Source organism: Mandrillus leucophaeus, unplaced genomic scaffold (assembly GCF_000951045.1).
Source record: "Mandrillus leucophaeus isolate KB7577 unplaced genomic scaffold, Mleu.le_1.0 Scaffold241, whole genome shotgun sequence".
Classification (NCBI taxonomy): Eukaryota; Metazoa; Chordata; class Mammalia; order Primates; family Cercopithecidae; genus Mandrillus; species Mandrillus leucophaeus.
The window spans coordinates 1,555,438-1,570,643 of record NW_012102488.1 but is presented as its reverse complement, the minus strand read 5'-3'; the positions used below and the strand labels follow the sequence as shown (position 1 = coordinate 1,570,643).

The following is a 15,206-nucleotide window of genomic DNA, read 5'->3' as shown; positions in this document are numbered from 1 at the left end:
AGAAAACATGTTCCCTTCCTTGAAACATGTTGATAACTACTGAGTAATATACACTCTTGACATGAAGTGGTGCCTGAATGTCTTGGAAGTGTCACTTTGTTTTGTCTTCGCTAATGCATGGAGGTAGAGCCCCCACGTTACCTTGATTTTATGGTGCTCCATATTATGAGAAACCAGCTTTGTGTGGAGCCCCTCTTTTGGGTTAATGATCGAGGGCAACCCATCGAGAAGAGGCAGTATGCTTTACTGTGTGAGGCCTCGTTTATATGTACTACTCTGTTGACTGCTAGAAAAGCGATTCCTTCCAACCTCACCACTGTCCCCAAGAGCCAGGTCCCCTAATGGAACTTCCAGCTCATTGCTTATTCCCAGTATAGAGAGACCTCTGGCTCTGCCAGCTTTGAAAGGATATTTTTGAAGTTGTATATCCAGCTGACATCAAGGCTTATTTTTCTGTCCAGGCACATGCATAATTTCCATAATGAAAAATTGATAAGGGGGTACTCCTTTGCCTTTAGATCTACTCCCTTAAATCCACAGGCGATATATGTTCTGATGGCACATGATCAAACAAAGTACCTCTTTTAAAGAAACTAGTAAATGTCACCATGACTCACTGCCAATTGAAAATCCACAAATAACCTGTAATCATATATGTTTCCTTTCCTTCTTTCTTTTTTTCATAAAGAAACCAGGAAAAATAGCTAATGAATGTGTGATAGTCTAGGAATACTTTTCAGTGGGCCCAGCAAACTTTAAAGATGCATGAATTCATTTAATTGACCAGTCCATTGAGATTTTCTAAGTAGGCCAGTTTTCTTTACCAGCAACAGAATTGGCACATTTCAAGCAGACTGGGGAGCGGGGAAGATGGGAAGAAGTAGCTATAAGCATATGAGCAGGCAATGGTAAAACAAGATTGGTCATATACTGGTATGTGGCCAGGAGGATGCTTCAGATTCATTTTAATAAATGAGATTAACTAGACTGCGAACTTTCTTTTCCATTTGCCTTTCCTGCTGCACACAGACAGGCAAAGGTTGATGCTTCTGTTCTCTTGGCAACAAGACCTCAGTGTACCTACTAAATAATGGCTTAACTTCCTTATATAGATAGTTTAATCTCAACTTTATTCCTGATCCTGATTTAGTACACACTTTAGTGTGTACTAAAGTGCGTACTAAATACTATATATAAATTAAAACTATGTAGTAAAGTATTTGATATTTACCATAGTATTAGAGTACTGTAATTAATAAGTATGGTAAATACTCTACTAAATACTTGAGCATATTTGTCTTTAACCAGTTAAACATTCAGCTCCTTCTACCACCAACATCACCACCTCCCACCTAAATAAAATGTTTCACTCCTTGACTGTTATTTTCAAACTCTCTTGCAGGCTACCATACCTGCTCTATCAAATTGGGTTCTCAATATGTATGAATCAAGGTAAATAGAAGTATCTGCCTAGATGAAGTACTGCCTTGTGTTCAGACAAGTGTATTGGGGCTTATGACTCGTTACTGTGACTATAGGACCAGTTATTTACATTTATGGGAAGTATATGCCTTCCACAAATCTAAATTTTAGTAGAATCTTTCAATACCAGTGTGACAAGTGGTCTGATTTGTTTCAGTCACATGACCCACGAAGTAAAAGAGGATTTTTCTCCTCGGGATCCAAGAACTGTTGTTGGGAAGCAAGATGGCGGGGGCTGCACTTCAGTCACAACAGCATTGTCCCTACCTGAACTGGAAAGGGAAGATGGAAAAGAAGACATTTCAGATCCTGTGGACCCGAATCCTTGTAGTGCAACATACAGCAACTTAGGTAAGTGCAAATGTCCAATAAGTAGTATTTAAACTTGACCTTTTTATGTACTAGCCAAATGTTCTGTTTTCTTGGAGAGATGGTTTTTATTGCTCCATGAAGCAGAAGTTGGACCATTTGAGTTATAAATTTTAAGTCACATCAGAAAAAAGTTCTGGTGTTTACTAGGCATGTATTAAACACCTGCAACCATGAGCTGTGTGCCAAGTGCTAAGGGTTATTAACACTGTTTTGAGGGACTCACCTAGGGGGAAAGAAGTGAATTTGTTAATTATTTCAGTGTAATATAAATACAGTGACAGAGATATACATGGTACATTTTTAATATTACACAGAGGAGGGTGTCAAAAGATACCTTTCTAGAGATAATTCCTGAACTGGTTTAACTAGTTGACAAAGGGAAGAAAGAATATTCCAATCAGAGGCAACAATGTGAGCAAAATCATGGAGATGCTTGTAGGCACCACAAACATTTAGTGTTGCTGAAATGTGAAGTAGAGAGTTAGCCAGTATCATGCCTTTCAGGCTAAAACCTTAGACTTTTTGCTATTTGTGATAGTGAACCATCAAAGGTTTTTAAGCAGAGGAATAACACAATTAGATTTGTTTTTTAAAACATCCACCCTGCAGGCTGCCATGCGAATGCGGATTATTTGGTAGCAGGAAATTTGGTAGTTAGATACTCTTGCAGGACCACACAAAGGGACGAGAAAGGGAGGCCTCAACTAAGATAGTGGGCGGTGGGGGGACAGTAGACAGATTTGAGAGCTATTTAAGAGGAAAAATACACAAGATTGGATGATGTGAAGAGTCTATAATGTATCCCAGATTTCTGACTTGGATCAAGCAGACTCAAGAAAGTAAAGATCCCTGTCATTGGAGGTATTTAGGCAGAGGCTGATGGACCATCTCTCAGAGGTGTTGTGAGGAGGATGATGCACTGCAAAGAGGGTTGAGCTAAATTACTTCAGAGGCGCCGGCCAATGCAAAGATTCTTCAATTCTCTGATCATCTTCACTCTTCTTCCTTGAATGCTCAGTGACTTCTTACCTGTCTCCCTTGAGTGCCACACAGTTTCCTTCCTTCTGAAAAGCAAAGCCTGAGGCAGAATAAGGATTTCTCAGTGCTCTTCTTCCATGAAGTCAGGAGAGAGGTGAGTAGCGTGGACTACTATATGCAGAGCACTAGCAAGATTCATATGAACCACTGACCAATCCTTAGACTGTTTGGAAACCAGTGGCATGTATCATTGAAGTATTTTTTACCTCGTTTCTCATCTCCTTTCTTCTTTGTCCTTTTCCTTTGTCAGGTTATTGTAAGGAAAAATAATTCTAACATTAGCTAGTGTATTTGGAAATAAAGGAGTCCCTAAGAAGGCCAGAAGATTATGGTAACACTGTGGGCGATAATACTTTAATACCTCTTTTTGGGAAACTCAATCATAACAACCCACATGCAGTTGAAAATACATTTTGTAAGAAAAAGACTTCCATTTTAAGTTCCAGAAGCTTTCTGTGATTTGGGAGTAGGGGAAACATACTATAGTTTACCCAAACTGCTATCTTGGATGCTGTTTACAAGTTGGAACAGATTTTATTATCAAATAGCTTATTGGACTTTTCCCATTATTTGATATTTTGTGAGGCATATTATAAAATGAAAATTTACTGTTTACTTTATACCCTCAGACAACATAATATATCAGGAATTATAATATCTTCTAGACATTCTTACTAAAGCAAAATTTCTTTCATGATAGCCTCAGTAAAATATTTAATTTTTATTAGTTGTACCATATTTGATGGCATCTCTATAAATTTTTATTAGCTGACATTAGTTAAAATTATTTTATTTCGTCATCTCAGTTATGAAGACTAGTAGAAAAAAAATAAAGCATTGCCTCTGTGAATATTCTGAGTGCCTTACATATATTAGCTCATTTAATCCTCACAACCATCCTAAGAATTATTATCCCCATTTTTCAGATGAAGAAAGTGAGGCAGAGTGCCTTGCCCAAAGTCACAGAACCAGTAGGAGTTGAACCAGCTGGTATCCAGTCCATCTTAGCCACTAGACTTTAGTGCCTTTAATCATGAAATTCTTGTAAAATACTGAAGGGCTCCTACTGTTTTCCTTTTTCTCAAAGAAGTCATCTACTTTCAGACAAAATTTAAGACTTAAAAAAAAAATTGTCATCACTTTGCATTCAAAAACTTAAAATGGTTATAGATGCCCTATCAGAAAGATGGCTTTCTCTCTACCTGTTGCCTTCCTTTTAAAAGTATGTGATACTGCCAGACACACTGGCTCACGCCTGTAATCTCAGCACTTTGGGATGCCAAGGTGGGCAGATCACTTGAGCTCAGGAATTCAAGACTAGCCTAGGCAACATGGCAAAACCCCATCTCTATAAAAAATACAAAAATTAGCCGAGTGTGGAGGCACGTACCTGTGGTCCCAGATACTTGGGAGGCTGAGTTGGGATTATCTCTTGAGCCCAGGAGGTCAAGGACACAGTGAGCCGAGATTGCTCCACTACTTTGCAGCCTGAGTGACAAAGGGAGACACTGTCTTAAAAAAAAAAAAAAAAAAAAAAAAAAAAGTGATGCCAATAAAATATTGTCCAGTTTTCCTTAAGTGCTCAAGTATCTATATACTTGACTCTATAGGGTATGATACATTATGATACATAGTTGCTTCGTTGGAGAGGCAATAAAGTTGACTCCAATAGTTGTAAGATAAGGAGGTTTTATTTTGTTATTTTTCCTAATGGAACAAGTATTTTAGATGGCATTTGAAACTTTCCTTTTTTAATACTTTCAACAAGTTGTTTGCATGCAGGTTTAAACTACCCCTTTGAGTAATGTTTTACGATTTAAAGACTTGATAACTTTAAAAAATGGTGTGTTTAAAAACTAAAAGACAGCAAAACCTCCTAATGCAATAGCTTTAGATCCTTTTAAATATTCCAGAACCAGTCCATAAAGATCACTTTCTCTTTTTTCTTTTCTTTGTTTCTTTAATAAGACAGTGGATGGATTGACAGATGTGGAAGAAACTAAGGGAGAAAAATTCAACGCTTACCATCATTTTTACTGTGGAATTTGTTTCTGAAAATTACACTGTGAAGCAGATTTAGGAAGCAATGTACTATAGCAGGAAAAAAGATAGATTTGAGGGGATCAGTGGGATTTAGGTTTCTATCACAGCTGTGTCATTGCCCACCTGCATGATTGTGGGCTGGCTATTTAACTTCACTGAGCTTCATTTTCCTCATCCAAAATGAAGGAATAGTGACATCTGCTTTGTAGGGCTAGTGGCAGAGAAGTACTTGGTACATATAAGTCCTTACTAGTTGTGAATTCCTTTATTTCTCCCCAAAAATATACTCTGCTTTCTCCTTTAAAAAAAAAATATATCTTAAATTTTAAATTTTTTTAGAGACAGGGTCTTTCTCTGTTGCCCAGGCTGGAGTGCAGTGGCACTATCATAGCTCACTGCAGCCTCAAACTCCTGGGCTCAAGTGATCCTCCCTTCCCAGCCTCCCAAGTAGCTGGGTCTACAAGAATGTACCACATGCTCAGCTAATTTTTAAATATTTTTTGTAGAGATAGAGTCTCCCTATGTTGCCCAGGCTGGTCTCAAGCTCCTGGCCTCAAGCAATCCTCCAACCTTGGCCTCCCAAAGCACTGGGATTACAAGGGTGAGCCACCATACCTGGCTTCTTTCTCCTTTAAATATGTTAGATATGGTAGCCAGAAAATGTAAAGTGGAAAGGATTTAAAATGTTATTAGATTGCTTAAATAAGCAGAACAACAAAATGTAAATCTAAAAAATTGTGGGCTTCCTACACAACTCATGACCAAAGATGTGAAATGAAAAGCAGACTACAGGATCCCCAAGGTAGCTAACAGGGAACAGAGGAGAGGTGACAAATAGCAACATAGCTGTGCAGATCCAGTTCCTTAAGATCTGCCAATTATAACAAAACAAAGGGACATGGACAATTTGTGTAATTCTCACATTTCTTATATAGTTTTAAAAAACTCCATTTAAAAAAAAAAAAAAAAAAAAAAACTCAACTGGAATAGGCCTTGATTACCCTCCTTCAGAATCTCCTGTGAGTCCTTCTACCCTCGCAGCCGTCTTATTACTTCCACTGTGGTGCAATAGGAGTTGTGATTGAACTATTCCCACAAAGAGCTACTGACTTATGCAACCCGTGTATTTTTCTTTTTTACATTAGGCATCTACCTCCAGGATTAATTTAGATGTCATTCTTCTTGTCCTTAATGTAAATAATGCAAACTTTATTTTGTTCATAACTGAATTAATTATTATTCAATACAGTCACCACTAGCCATATATGGCTTCTGAAATATAAATTTATAAAGATAAAAATTCACTTCCTCAGTCTCACTAACAACATTTCAAGTGCCTAGTAGCCACATGTAGATAGTAGCTACTGCATTAGTGCCGATATAGAACATTTCCATTGTTACACAAAGTTCTATTGAACAGCACTGCTTTAAAGAATGTGTTATTTGGGGGATTTATATTGTCTTCTATGTTGCACAAAAATCACATTGGTCTTTATGCAACTTGACAACTTAAGAAGGTTGCCCCTCACAGAATGGTGATTTTACTCTGGGTGGTGGTCGTATAAGATCACTTAATGAACTCGGATCTGTAACACCTTAACTGACCCCAAGCTGAATTTTATAGGGTATCTGTTGCCCAAAATGATTTCCCAAAGAAGTAATAAAATTTGTTTGAATCACACCTCGAACATTTTCGCTTTGTTTCTATGTTTATCTCAAAATAGACAGAGATCACTGTTTTTTTAATGTGGCATATTTGCTTTATCAGTCTGCTAAAATCAGGAACATGTAATGAAATAGCTCTCCTTCAATCACTTTGTAACCAAGTACTCATATCTTCTACATTCCTTATAATATCCCCCTTTATTCAACCGATTTTTGGCTTGTTCCTCTTTCTGCATCCCAACATCCTAGTGCATTATCTAAAACACACAGTAGGTACTAAGAATGTGTTTGAGTGAACGAGCTAAAAATGACTTTTGGATTTGACTTTAGAAGATTACCAGATTAGGAAAATCTGGCTCTGCTCAGGAAAGTTCATCTAGGAAAATTTCAAGTCTATGTGCTCCATTAATCAGCTGGCTTTTCTTTTTCTAATATGAGGCTTCGTCCATAGGTTTCCTAATTAAGGAATTATGTAAACCATGCCTCTGTTTCCTTTCTATAGATCAGCACAAGAAACTGTGCACATTTTCTCATTTTACTTACTTTGAGCATCTCCTCCTTTAGGCTTTATCCTTCAAATACTGAAAAAAAAAAAAAAACACTTAAAAGTCTTCTGTCTCCAGAACTTCCTTTGGCATTAATATTGATTGTTAGTGTTAAATTTTAAGGGGTGGATATACTTAAAAGAATGTCATTACTTTGCTGGCCTTGATGTAATTATAGAATAATGTCATTATAAATGCCAGCTTTTAAAAAAAAATTATTCTGAGGATTACATTATCATTCACTCATTTACTCAACAAATAATTATTGAGCAGACATTATTCCACACACTGCATAGTTAATGATCTGAACCAAGGGCTAAAGAATTGCACAGTTTTAGATCATTTAGATGCTTAAAAAAAAACTGAGGTTGAGAGCTTTGAACATTTGTTTGAGCAGTTGTACTTCCTAAAATTGTAATTATTTCTATTTAAAAAGAAATCATACACTCTGTCCCGAAGTTAGCTGCATTCCCATTTAAAAATAGTTTTTCATATATTGGAATTAGTTGAGAGAGTGCAGTATTTAAATTACATAGATAAATTATACCCAAATAAATAATCTCTGTTTTTGGAGAGGTTTCCACTAATGAGGACTTACAAAAATCAAGTCAGCCAGCTGCTATACCGCTGACGTTCTTTAAAATGGTCTTTGTATCTGTTTATTTGAGGCTAAACCCAAAGTGGTCTTTGGAAATCAGGTTTATTTTATTGTTTGGCATGAAATTGATATCCCCTGTGATTTGCCAGTTGTTGCTTATATTTGACTATGGTAAGCCTCAGCACAATAATAATGCCTGGGTAGATTAGGCCCCTTCCTCCTAAGCTGCTGATGCCTGCTAGAGGGGGATGATGCTCTGAGCGCTAAGTTCAGCCAATGCGAGACCCTGTTCATTTGACGAGGCTGTTGCACAGTGATGGTGTATGGCATCTATGTTTATAAACTCTACGTATTCCCCGCTATGCACTAGTGGAGGTGATGGTCTCTTATTTTGTCTTCTCCCTTCTCTTTCTCATCTGTATTACTTGTTTTGAGCCCTGGGGAGAAAATTAGGGATGAAGATTGAAATTACAGTTTAAATAGGAAGATAAGTTCTATTTATTTGGGCTTTAATGCTTTTATTCAGCAAACATTTGTTGAACACCAACTATCTCCCTGGTACCAGGCTAAGTGCTGGGAATACCAATGTATTTTTCAAGGACGTCTGATCTTTGGGAGAGATAGACATGGGACTGGACTCTTAGGAGCATGATAGTTGCTGTGATGCAGATATTTAAAGGTTTAATGAAAGCCTCTTCTTGGAGGAGTCTGGAAGAGGGTCACAAAAGGCATATCTTTTGCTTGTAGCAAATGGAGAGCCAATGAAGAATTTTGAATAGAGGCACAATCAGGATTGTTTTTAAAGATTCTAGGAGCTACCTATGAGATGACAGGAGGCAGAGAGATCAACCAGGAAATCATGCTACTCCTACACAAGCAGGTCATTATTAGTGTTCTTTATCCCCAGCACCCTAAGACTGTAATGAGTACCTACCAGGTCACAGGCAAACATTTGTTTGCTTTCCAGAACATGATATAGGGCCCGTCAGTCTGAAGACTTTTTTTTTTTTTTTTTTTTTTTTTTTTTGAGATGGAGTCTCACTCTGTAGCCCAAGCTGAAATGCTGTGGCATGATCATGGCTCACTGCAACCTCCATCTCCCAGGTTCAAGCGACTTTCATGCCTCAGCCTCCCGAGTAGCTGGGACTACAGGCACACGCCACCACACCTGGCTAATTTTTTGTATTTTAGTAGAGACGTGATTTCATCATGTTGCCCAGGGTGGTCTCCAACTTCTGAGCTCAGGCAATCCGCCCACTTTGACCTCCCAAAGTGCTGGGATTATAGGCATGAGCCACCGCGCCCGGCCTGAAGACATTTTTAAGTGGGGAGAAAATAAAGAGGTAGATTATGGAAGTTCAGAAAAAGAGAAAAGTAAGTTTTGAGTGTGGTTTAGTCAAACGTATTTGTCCAAAAGAATTTTTTTAGCATATAGCAAGGCAGGATTTAGAACACAATCTATTTTTTTTCTGTTTAGAGCACTGGTATGCCACAAAAATGTGGAGTATGTGATGTTATATTAGGCCTGCTGAAAGCTGAGCTTGGTGTCTGGTCCCATGGGCTTGAGAGGAATGTACAGGATTAAAAGTTTAAAATAAAAACAACTAAGATACCAAGCTTTTAAAACATTGGCCGAAATGATTGGAATTCAGTTAGGAGAACTTGTCTTTCTTGGAGGAAAAAAACTAAAAGCACAAACCAGTTTTAAACTTAGGAGAATGGCTTGACCTACTTACATGGGCTGTGGAATGTTTGTGGTTTCATTTGGAACGCATAAGTTTCTGATTCTCATGTGGAAATCTCCTTAGCTCCCAGGAGATCATATCCTGCTATTTGGGAAGAGAAGCCACGTTACTTACCTTTATTTCCTTGCTACTTTGGCTGTCCATTTCCATTTTGAATTGATGACCAACTCTGTTGACTCTGTCCCTCAGTCCAGCCACTTATTTCACACCTGCTGTGTACCTTACATCACATCAGGTTCTGAGGGGATGTAAAAACACACACTTTATAAAAGGCTAAAAATGCTCTAGTAGAGCAAAAAATGCTAAGAGAACACAGAGGAAGAAGCGATGGCTTCCAGTTTGAGGTGGAGGAGTAGAGAGTAAGGAAGGCTTCAGTTGGTAAGTGCCATTTGAGCTAGGCCAAGGACAGACACCCAAGCTAAGGCAAAAATGTAAAAATAAAAACATGGAACATATTAACAGGAAATGAGTGATTCGTAGGAAGGGTTGATGAGAAATAGTGGTAGATAAGACAGAGAGCCTTGACCAACTTGCTGAGGAGTTTGAACTTTATTCTCTGGCTGGCAGAAAGTCACATGATCAGCCGTTCTTCATCTCCTCTGATAAGCATTAAAGAGCTGATGATGATGATAGACCTTCTATCCTTTGTCAGTTCTGAGGTTATAAAAGAAAAAAAGGTACTTTTGGAATTCTCCTTTTATCTCATGTCCGTGATTATTTTTGTTTCTTCTAATTTGGAGAATTGGGTAGAACTGGCTGCCCATAAAGCCTCTTATAGGGCCCACATTGAAACAGGTAAGAATAGGTTCATGTTCTAGTTTTTTTATGTATTCCATTCTGCTCTCAGCCTAGATTCTTTGCTTGGTCTTGGGTACACAGATGAGACACAGTCCGTTCCCTCAATGAGCAAACCAGTAGGGCATTCAGGAAGGAACACAAGTCGAGGGTTGTAAGTGCTTAAAGAGAAATATTCACAGGGTCTATCTTAGGGCCCAAGAAAGGTCAATTCTGGGGAGTGGAGTAAGAAATATTCCCCAGAAGCAGAATGTTTAAAGATGAGAGGAGTGGGAAACTATTCTTGGAAGAGGATCAGCATGAGCAAAGACACAAGACACAAAGGAAGCATAAAATTGCCAAGAGTGCTGGAGAAACCGCAAGTAGTTTGGTGGCTCTGCCTTAAGATATAAGAGGAAATGCGATGAGAAACAGGTATACCAGGGCCAGATCATGAAAGCCTCACTTTCTGTGCTTGAAGATTTAAACTTGATCTTTAGGAAAGAATTTTTTAAAGCAGAGAAGTGTCATGATCAGCTTTGGTGTTTGAAAAACATCTCTCTGGTGGCTTGTGTGGTGAGGGAGGTAAAACTGGAGACAGCAATAATAGGAGATTATCACAGTTGTCTGGCAAGGATGATAGGGCCTGAGGTGGTGCAATTCACTGCTTCTAACCTTCTCCGTGGTGCTTCATCTCTGTAAGGTCTAGGTCAGCAACTGAAAAATTAGGATTTATTACAAAGCATACTTCTGTCATCTTGTAAATAAACCATGGTCTGACATCTCACATTAGCCAAGAGAAAATAGGGCTGGAACAGCTTTGGGAAGGAGACCCCACCATCACAGGAAACATTCAGTAAATGCCAAGCCCCTACGTGCTTGGTTAAGGGCACAGAGGAATGAGAAGATAAGACTGAAAACTGAATTGATGGTTGTTTCTAAGAATGGCTTGTTGATTTGCTTTATTGAGATATAATTTATATTCCATAAAATTCACCCTCCTAAAGTGTGCAGTTCAGTTAATTTTAGTATATTCACAGAATTTTGCAAGCATCACTGATGTCTAATTTCAGAGCATTTTCATCATCCCAGACAGAAATCCATTAGCAGTCACTGTCCATTCTCCCCTTCCCCCAGCCCCTTACAACTGCTAGCCTACTTTCTGTCTCTATGACTTTATATATTTCTGGAAATTTCATATAAGTGGAAATCATATAATATGTGGTCATTTTTGACTGACTTCTCTCACTTAGTATAATTTCAAGGTTTTTCCATGTTGTAGCATACATCAGTACTTCACTCCTCTTATGCCTGAATAGTAGTCAATTGTATACCACATTTAATTTATCCATTCATCAGGTGATGGACATCTGGTTTGTTTCTACTTTTTGGCTATTATAAATGTGCCGCTTGTGAACATTTGTATATTAAGTTTTGGTGGACATGTTTTCAGTTGTCTTGGGTATATACCCAGGAATCGAAATGCTGGGTCAAATAGTAACTGTATGTTTAACTTTTCGAGGAACTACCAAAATATTTTCCAAGGTGGTGGCACCATTTTAGATTCCTACTAGCAATGTATAAACATTGAATTTCTCCACATCCTCACCAACACTTGCCTGTGTGTTTTGTTACAGCTAACCTAGTAGATGTGAAATGACGTCTCAGTTTGCATTTACCTCATGAGTGATGATGCTGAACATCTTTCCACATGGACTGGCCATTTATATATTTTCTTCGAAGAAATAGCTATGCAAATCTTTTATCCATTTTTACTTGGGTTATTTGTCTTTTTCAAAAGAGTTCCATATATTTTCTGAATGTAAGTCTCTTATCAGTTATGTAATTTGAACATATTTTCTCCCATTCTGTGAGTTGTCTTTTTTACCTTCTTGAAGATGTCCTTTGAGGCATAAAAGTTTATAATTTTTATTGACTTCCAATCTACTTTTTCTCTTGTTACTTATACTTTAGGTATCATAGCTAAGAAACCATTGCCTAACCCAAGGTTGCAAAGATTTATTCCTACTTTTTTTCTAAGAGTTTTTTAGTTTTAGCTCTTATATTTAAATTTTTCATACATTTTTAGTTGAGTTTTGTGTATAGTGTGAGGTAGGGATTCAATTTCATTATTTTGCTTGAAACTGTTCTTTCCCTGTTGGATTGTTTTGGCAATCTTGTCAAAAATCAATTGACCTTAAATATAAGGGTTCACTTCTGCACTCTCAAATATATTTCATTCATCTATATTTCTATTCTTATGCCAGTACCACATACTCTTGATTACTATAATTTTGTAATAACTTGGAATAGGAAAGTGTATTATTCTTTTTAAGGACTTTGACTACTCTAGGTTTCTTGTATTTCCATATGAATTTTAGGATGAGCCTGCCAGTTTCTGCAAGAAGTCTAGCTGGAATTTTGATAGGAATTACATTAAATCTGTAGATCAATTTAGGGAATATTTCCATTTTAACAATAAAAAGTATCTGATCCATGAGCATAAGATGTCTTTCCATTTGCTTTTTAGTTTCAGCAATGCTTTATAGTTTTCAAAGTACAAGTCTTACACTAGTTTTGTTAGGTTTATTTCTGGTTACTTTATCCTTTTTAATGGTGTCATAAATAGAATTGTCTTCTTAATTTTATTTTGGATCATTCATTTATAATGTATAGAAATGAATTGGTTTTTGTATGCTGATCTTGTATCCTGTAACCTTGCTGAACTGGTATATTCATTCTAATAGTTTTTTTGTGTGTCGATTCCCTGTGCTTCTCAATATACAGGATTGTATTATCTGTGAATGAAGAGAGTTTTACTTTCCTCTTTCCAATCTGGATGTCTTTATCTCTTTTTCTTTCCTAATATCCCTGACTAGAACCTCCTGTACAATGTAGAATAGAAATGGGCGAGGTGCAGTGGCTCATACCTGTAATCCCATCACTTTGGGAGGCCAACCAGGCAGATCACTTGAGCTCAGGAGTTTGAGACCAACCTGGGCAACATGGTGAAACCCTGTCTCTATGAAAAATACAAAAAATTAGCCGGGCATGGTGGTGCATGCCTGTAGTCCTGGCTACTTGGAGGACTGAGGTGGAAGGATCACTTCAGCCTGGGAGGTCGAGGCTGCAGTGAGCCAAGATTGTGCCACTGCACTCCAGCCTGGGTGACAGAGCGAGATCTTGTCTGAAAAAAAAGAAAGAAAGAAAGAAAAGAAAAGAAAAAGAAAAAAAAAAGAAATGGCAAGAATGCAAATCCTTATCTTGTTCCTGATATTATGGGGGAAACTCCAGTCTTTTATCAATAAGTATGATGTTAGCTCTTTTACAAAGATGCCCTTTCCTTTATCAGGCTGAGGATGTTCTCTTCTGTTTCTAGTTCACTGAATGTTATTATCATGGAAAGGTGTTTGATGTTATCAAACGTTTTTTCTGCATCTATTAAGGGTAATTATATGAACTTTTTTCCCCTTTATTCCGTTGGCATGGTATATTACATTGATTGATTTTCAGATGTTAAACCAACCTTGCATTTCTGGAATAAATCCCACCTTGTTGTGGTGTATAATCTTTTTTTATATGTTGCTGGATTTTGTTTGCTAGCATATTGTGTAGATTTTCACATCTGTATTCGTAAAAGAAATTAGTCTCTAGTTTTCTTTTTATGTCTTTGTCTAGTTTTAGTATTAGGTAATATTGGCTGCATTGAATTCAAGTTGGGAAGCATTCCCTCTCCTGTACTATTTTTTGGAAAAGTTTTCTAAAGATTGGTCTTAATACTTCTTTAAACATTTGGTAGAATTCATCAGTGAAGCCATCTGGTCCTGGGTTTTTCTTTGTGTGAATTTTTTAAAATACTAATTCAATTTCTTTCCTTATTATTATAGGTATCTATACAATTTTACTACTTTCTCTCTTTCAGTAGTAAATATTTTTTCCTTCATTCAAGAAATGGTTATTATTGATTCTATCTAGACCTTGTTATTGGCACAGAGATTACAGCAATGAATAAAACAAAAGCTCAGACCGTCTTGAAGCTTAGCATTCTTATTTTTTTCTCTTCTCTTACTCTCCTGCTCTCTCTCCCCGTCCCTCCCTCTAAATATATATATACACAATATATATTATATGTATATTATATATGTGTATATATGTGTGTGTGTTGTTGTTTGTTTATATTTAATATAGTTCTATTCCTTATAAAAATATTACTACATGGCATGGGTGGAGAAAAGAAGTCATTGAGTTTGCTGTATATATTGCTGTAGCTTATATAAATTCTCAGATATTCTTGAAGAAAATGGTGTGCATGGGAAATGGATATAGTCATGTGCTATATAATGATGTTTTGGTCAACAGTGGGCTGCACAAACAACACTGGTCTCACAGGATTATGATGGAGCTGAAAAATTCCTGTCACCTAGTGACAGCCATTGTAACATCATAGTGCAAGGCATTACTCACATGTTTGTGGTGCTGCTGGTGTAAACAAACCTACTGCGCTGCCAGTCATATAAAAGTATAGCACATACAGTTATGTATAGTACATAATACTTTGTGATAAACTACTGTGTTACTGGTTTATGCATTTTCTGTACTATTACCATAATTTTAAAGTGTACTCCTACTTATTTTTAAAAAGTTAACTGTAAAACAGACTCAGGCAGGTCCTGCAGGAGGTATTCCAGAAGAAGGCATTGTTATCTTAGGAGATGACAGCTCCATGTGTGTTACTGCCCCTGAAAACCTGCCAGTGGGACAGGATGTGGAGGTGGAAGACCGTGATATTGATATTCTTAACCCTGTGTAGGCCTTTGTCATCATTGTCGCTGTCTTCACATGGTGTTTTTTCTTATAAGGACACCAGTCATACTGGATTAGGGCCCACTCTAATGACCTCATCTTAACTTGATTGCATCTACAAAGGCTTTATTTCCAAATAAG

At 37.3% G+C, this 15,206-nt stretch overlaps 1 protein-coding gene across 1 annotated transcript in view; it reads left to right on the top strand.

Moving 5' to 3' along the window:
- PEAK1 (pseudopodium-enriched atypical kinase 1) overlaps positions 1 to 15,206 on the top strand; it is a 183,065-nt gene that overhangs the window by 131,691 nt on the left and 36,168 nt on the right. The window contains exon 5 of the mRNA XM_011982676.1: positions 1,640 to 1,833. Coding sequence (XP_011838066.1) covers positions 1,640 to 1,833 — 194 coding nt within the window. The remainder of the gene's footprint in view (positions 1 to 1,639; positions 1,834 to 15,206) is intronic.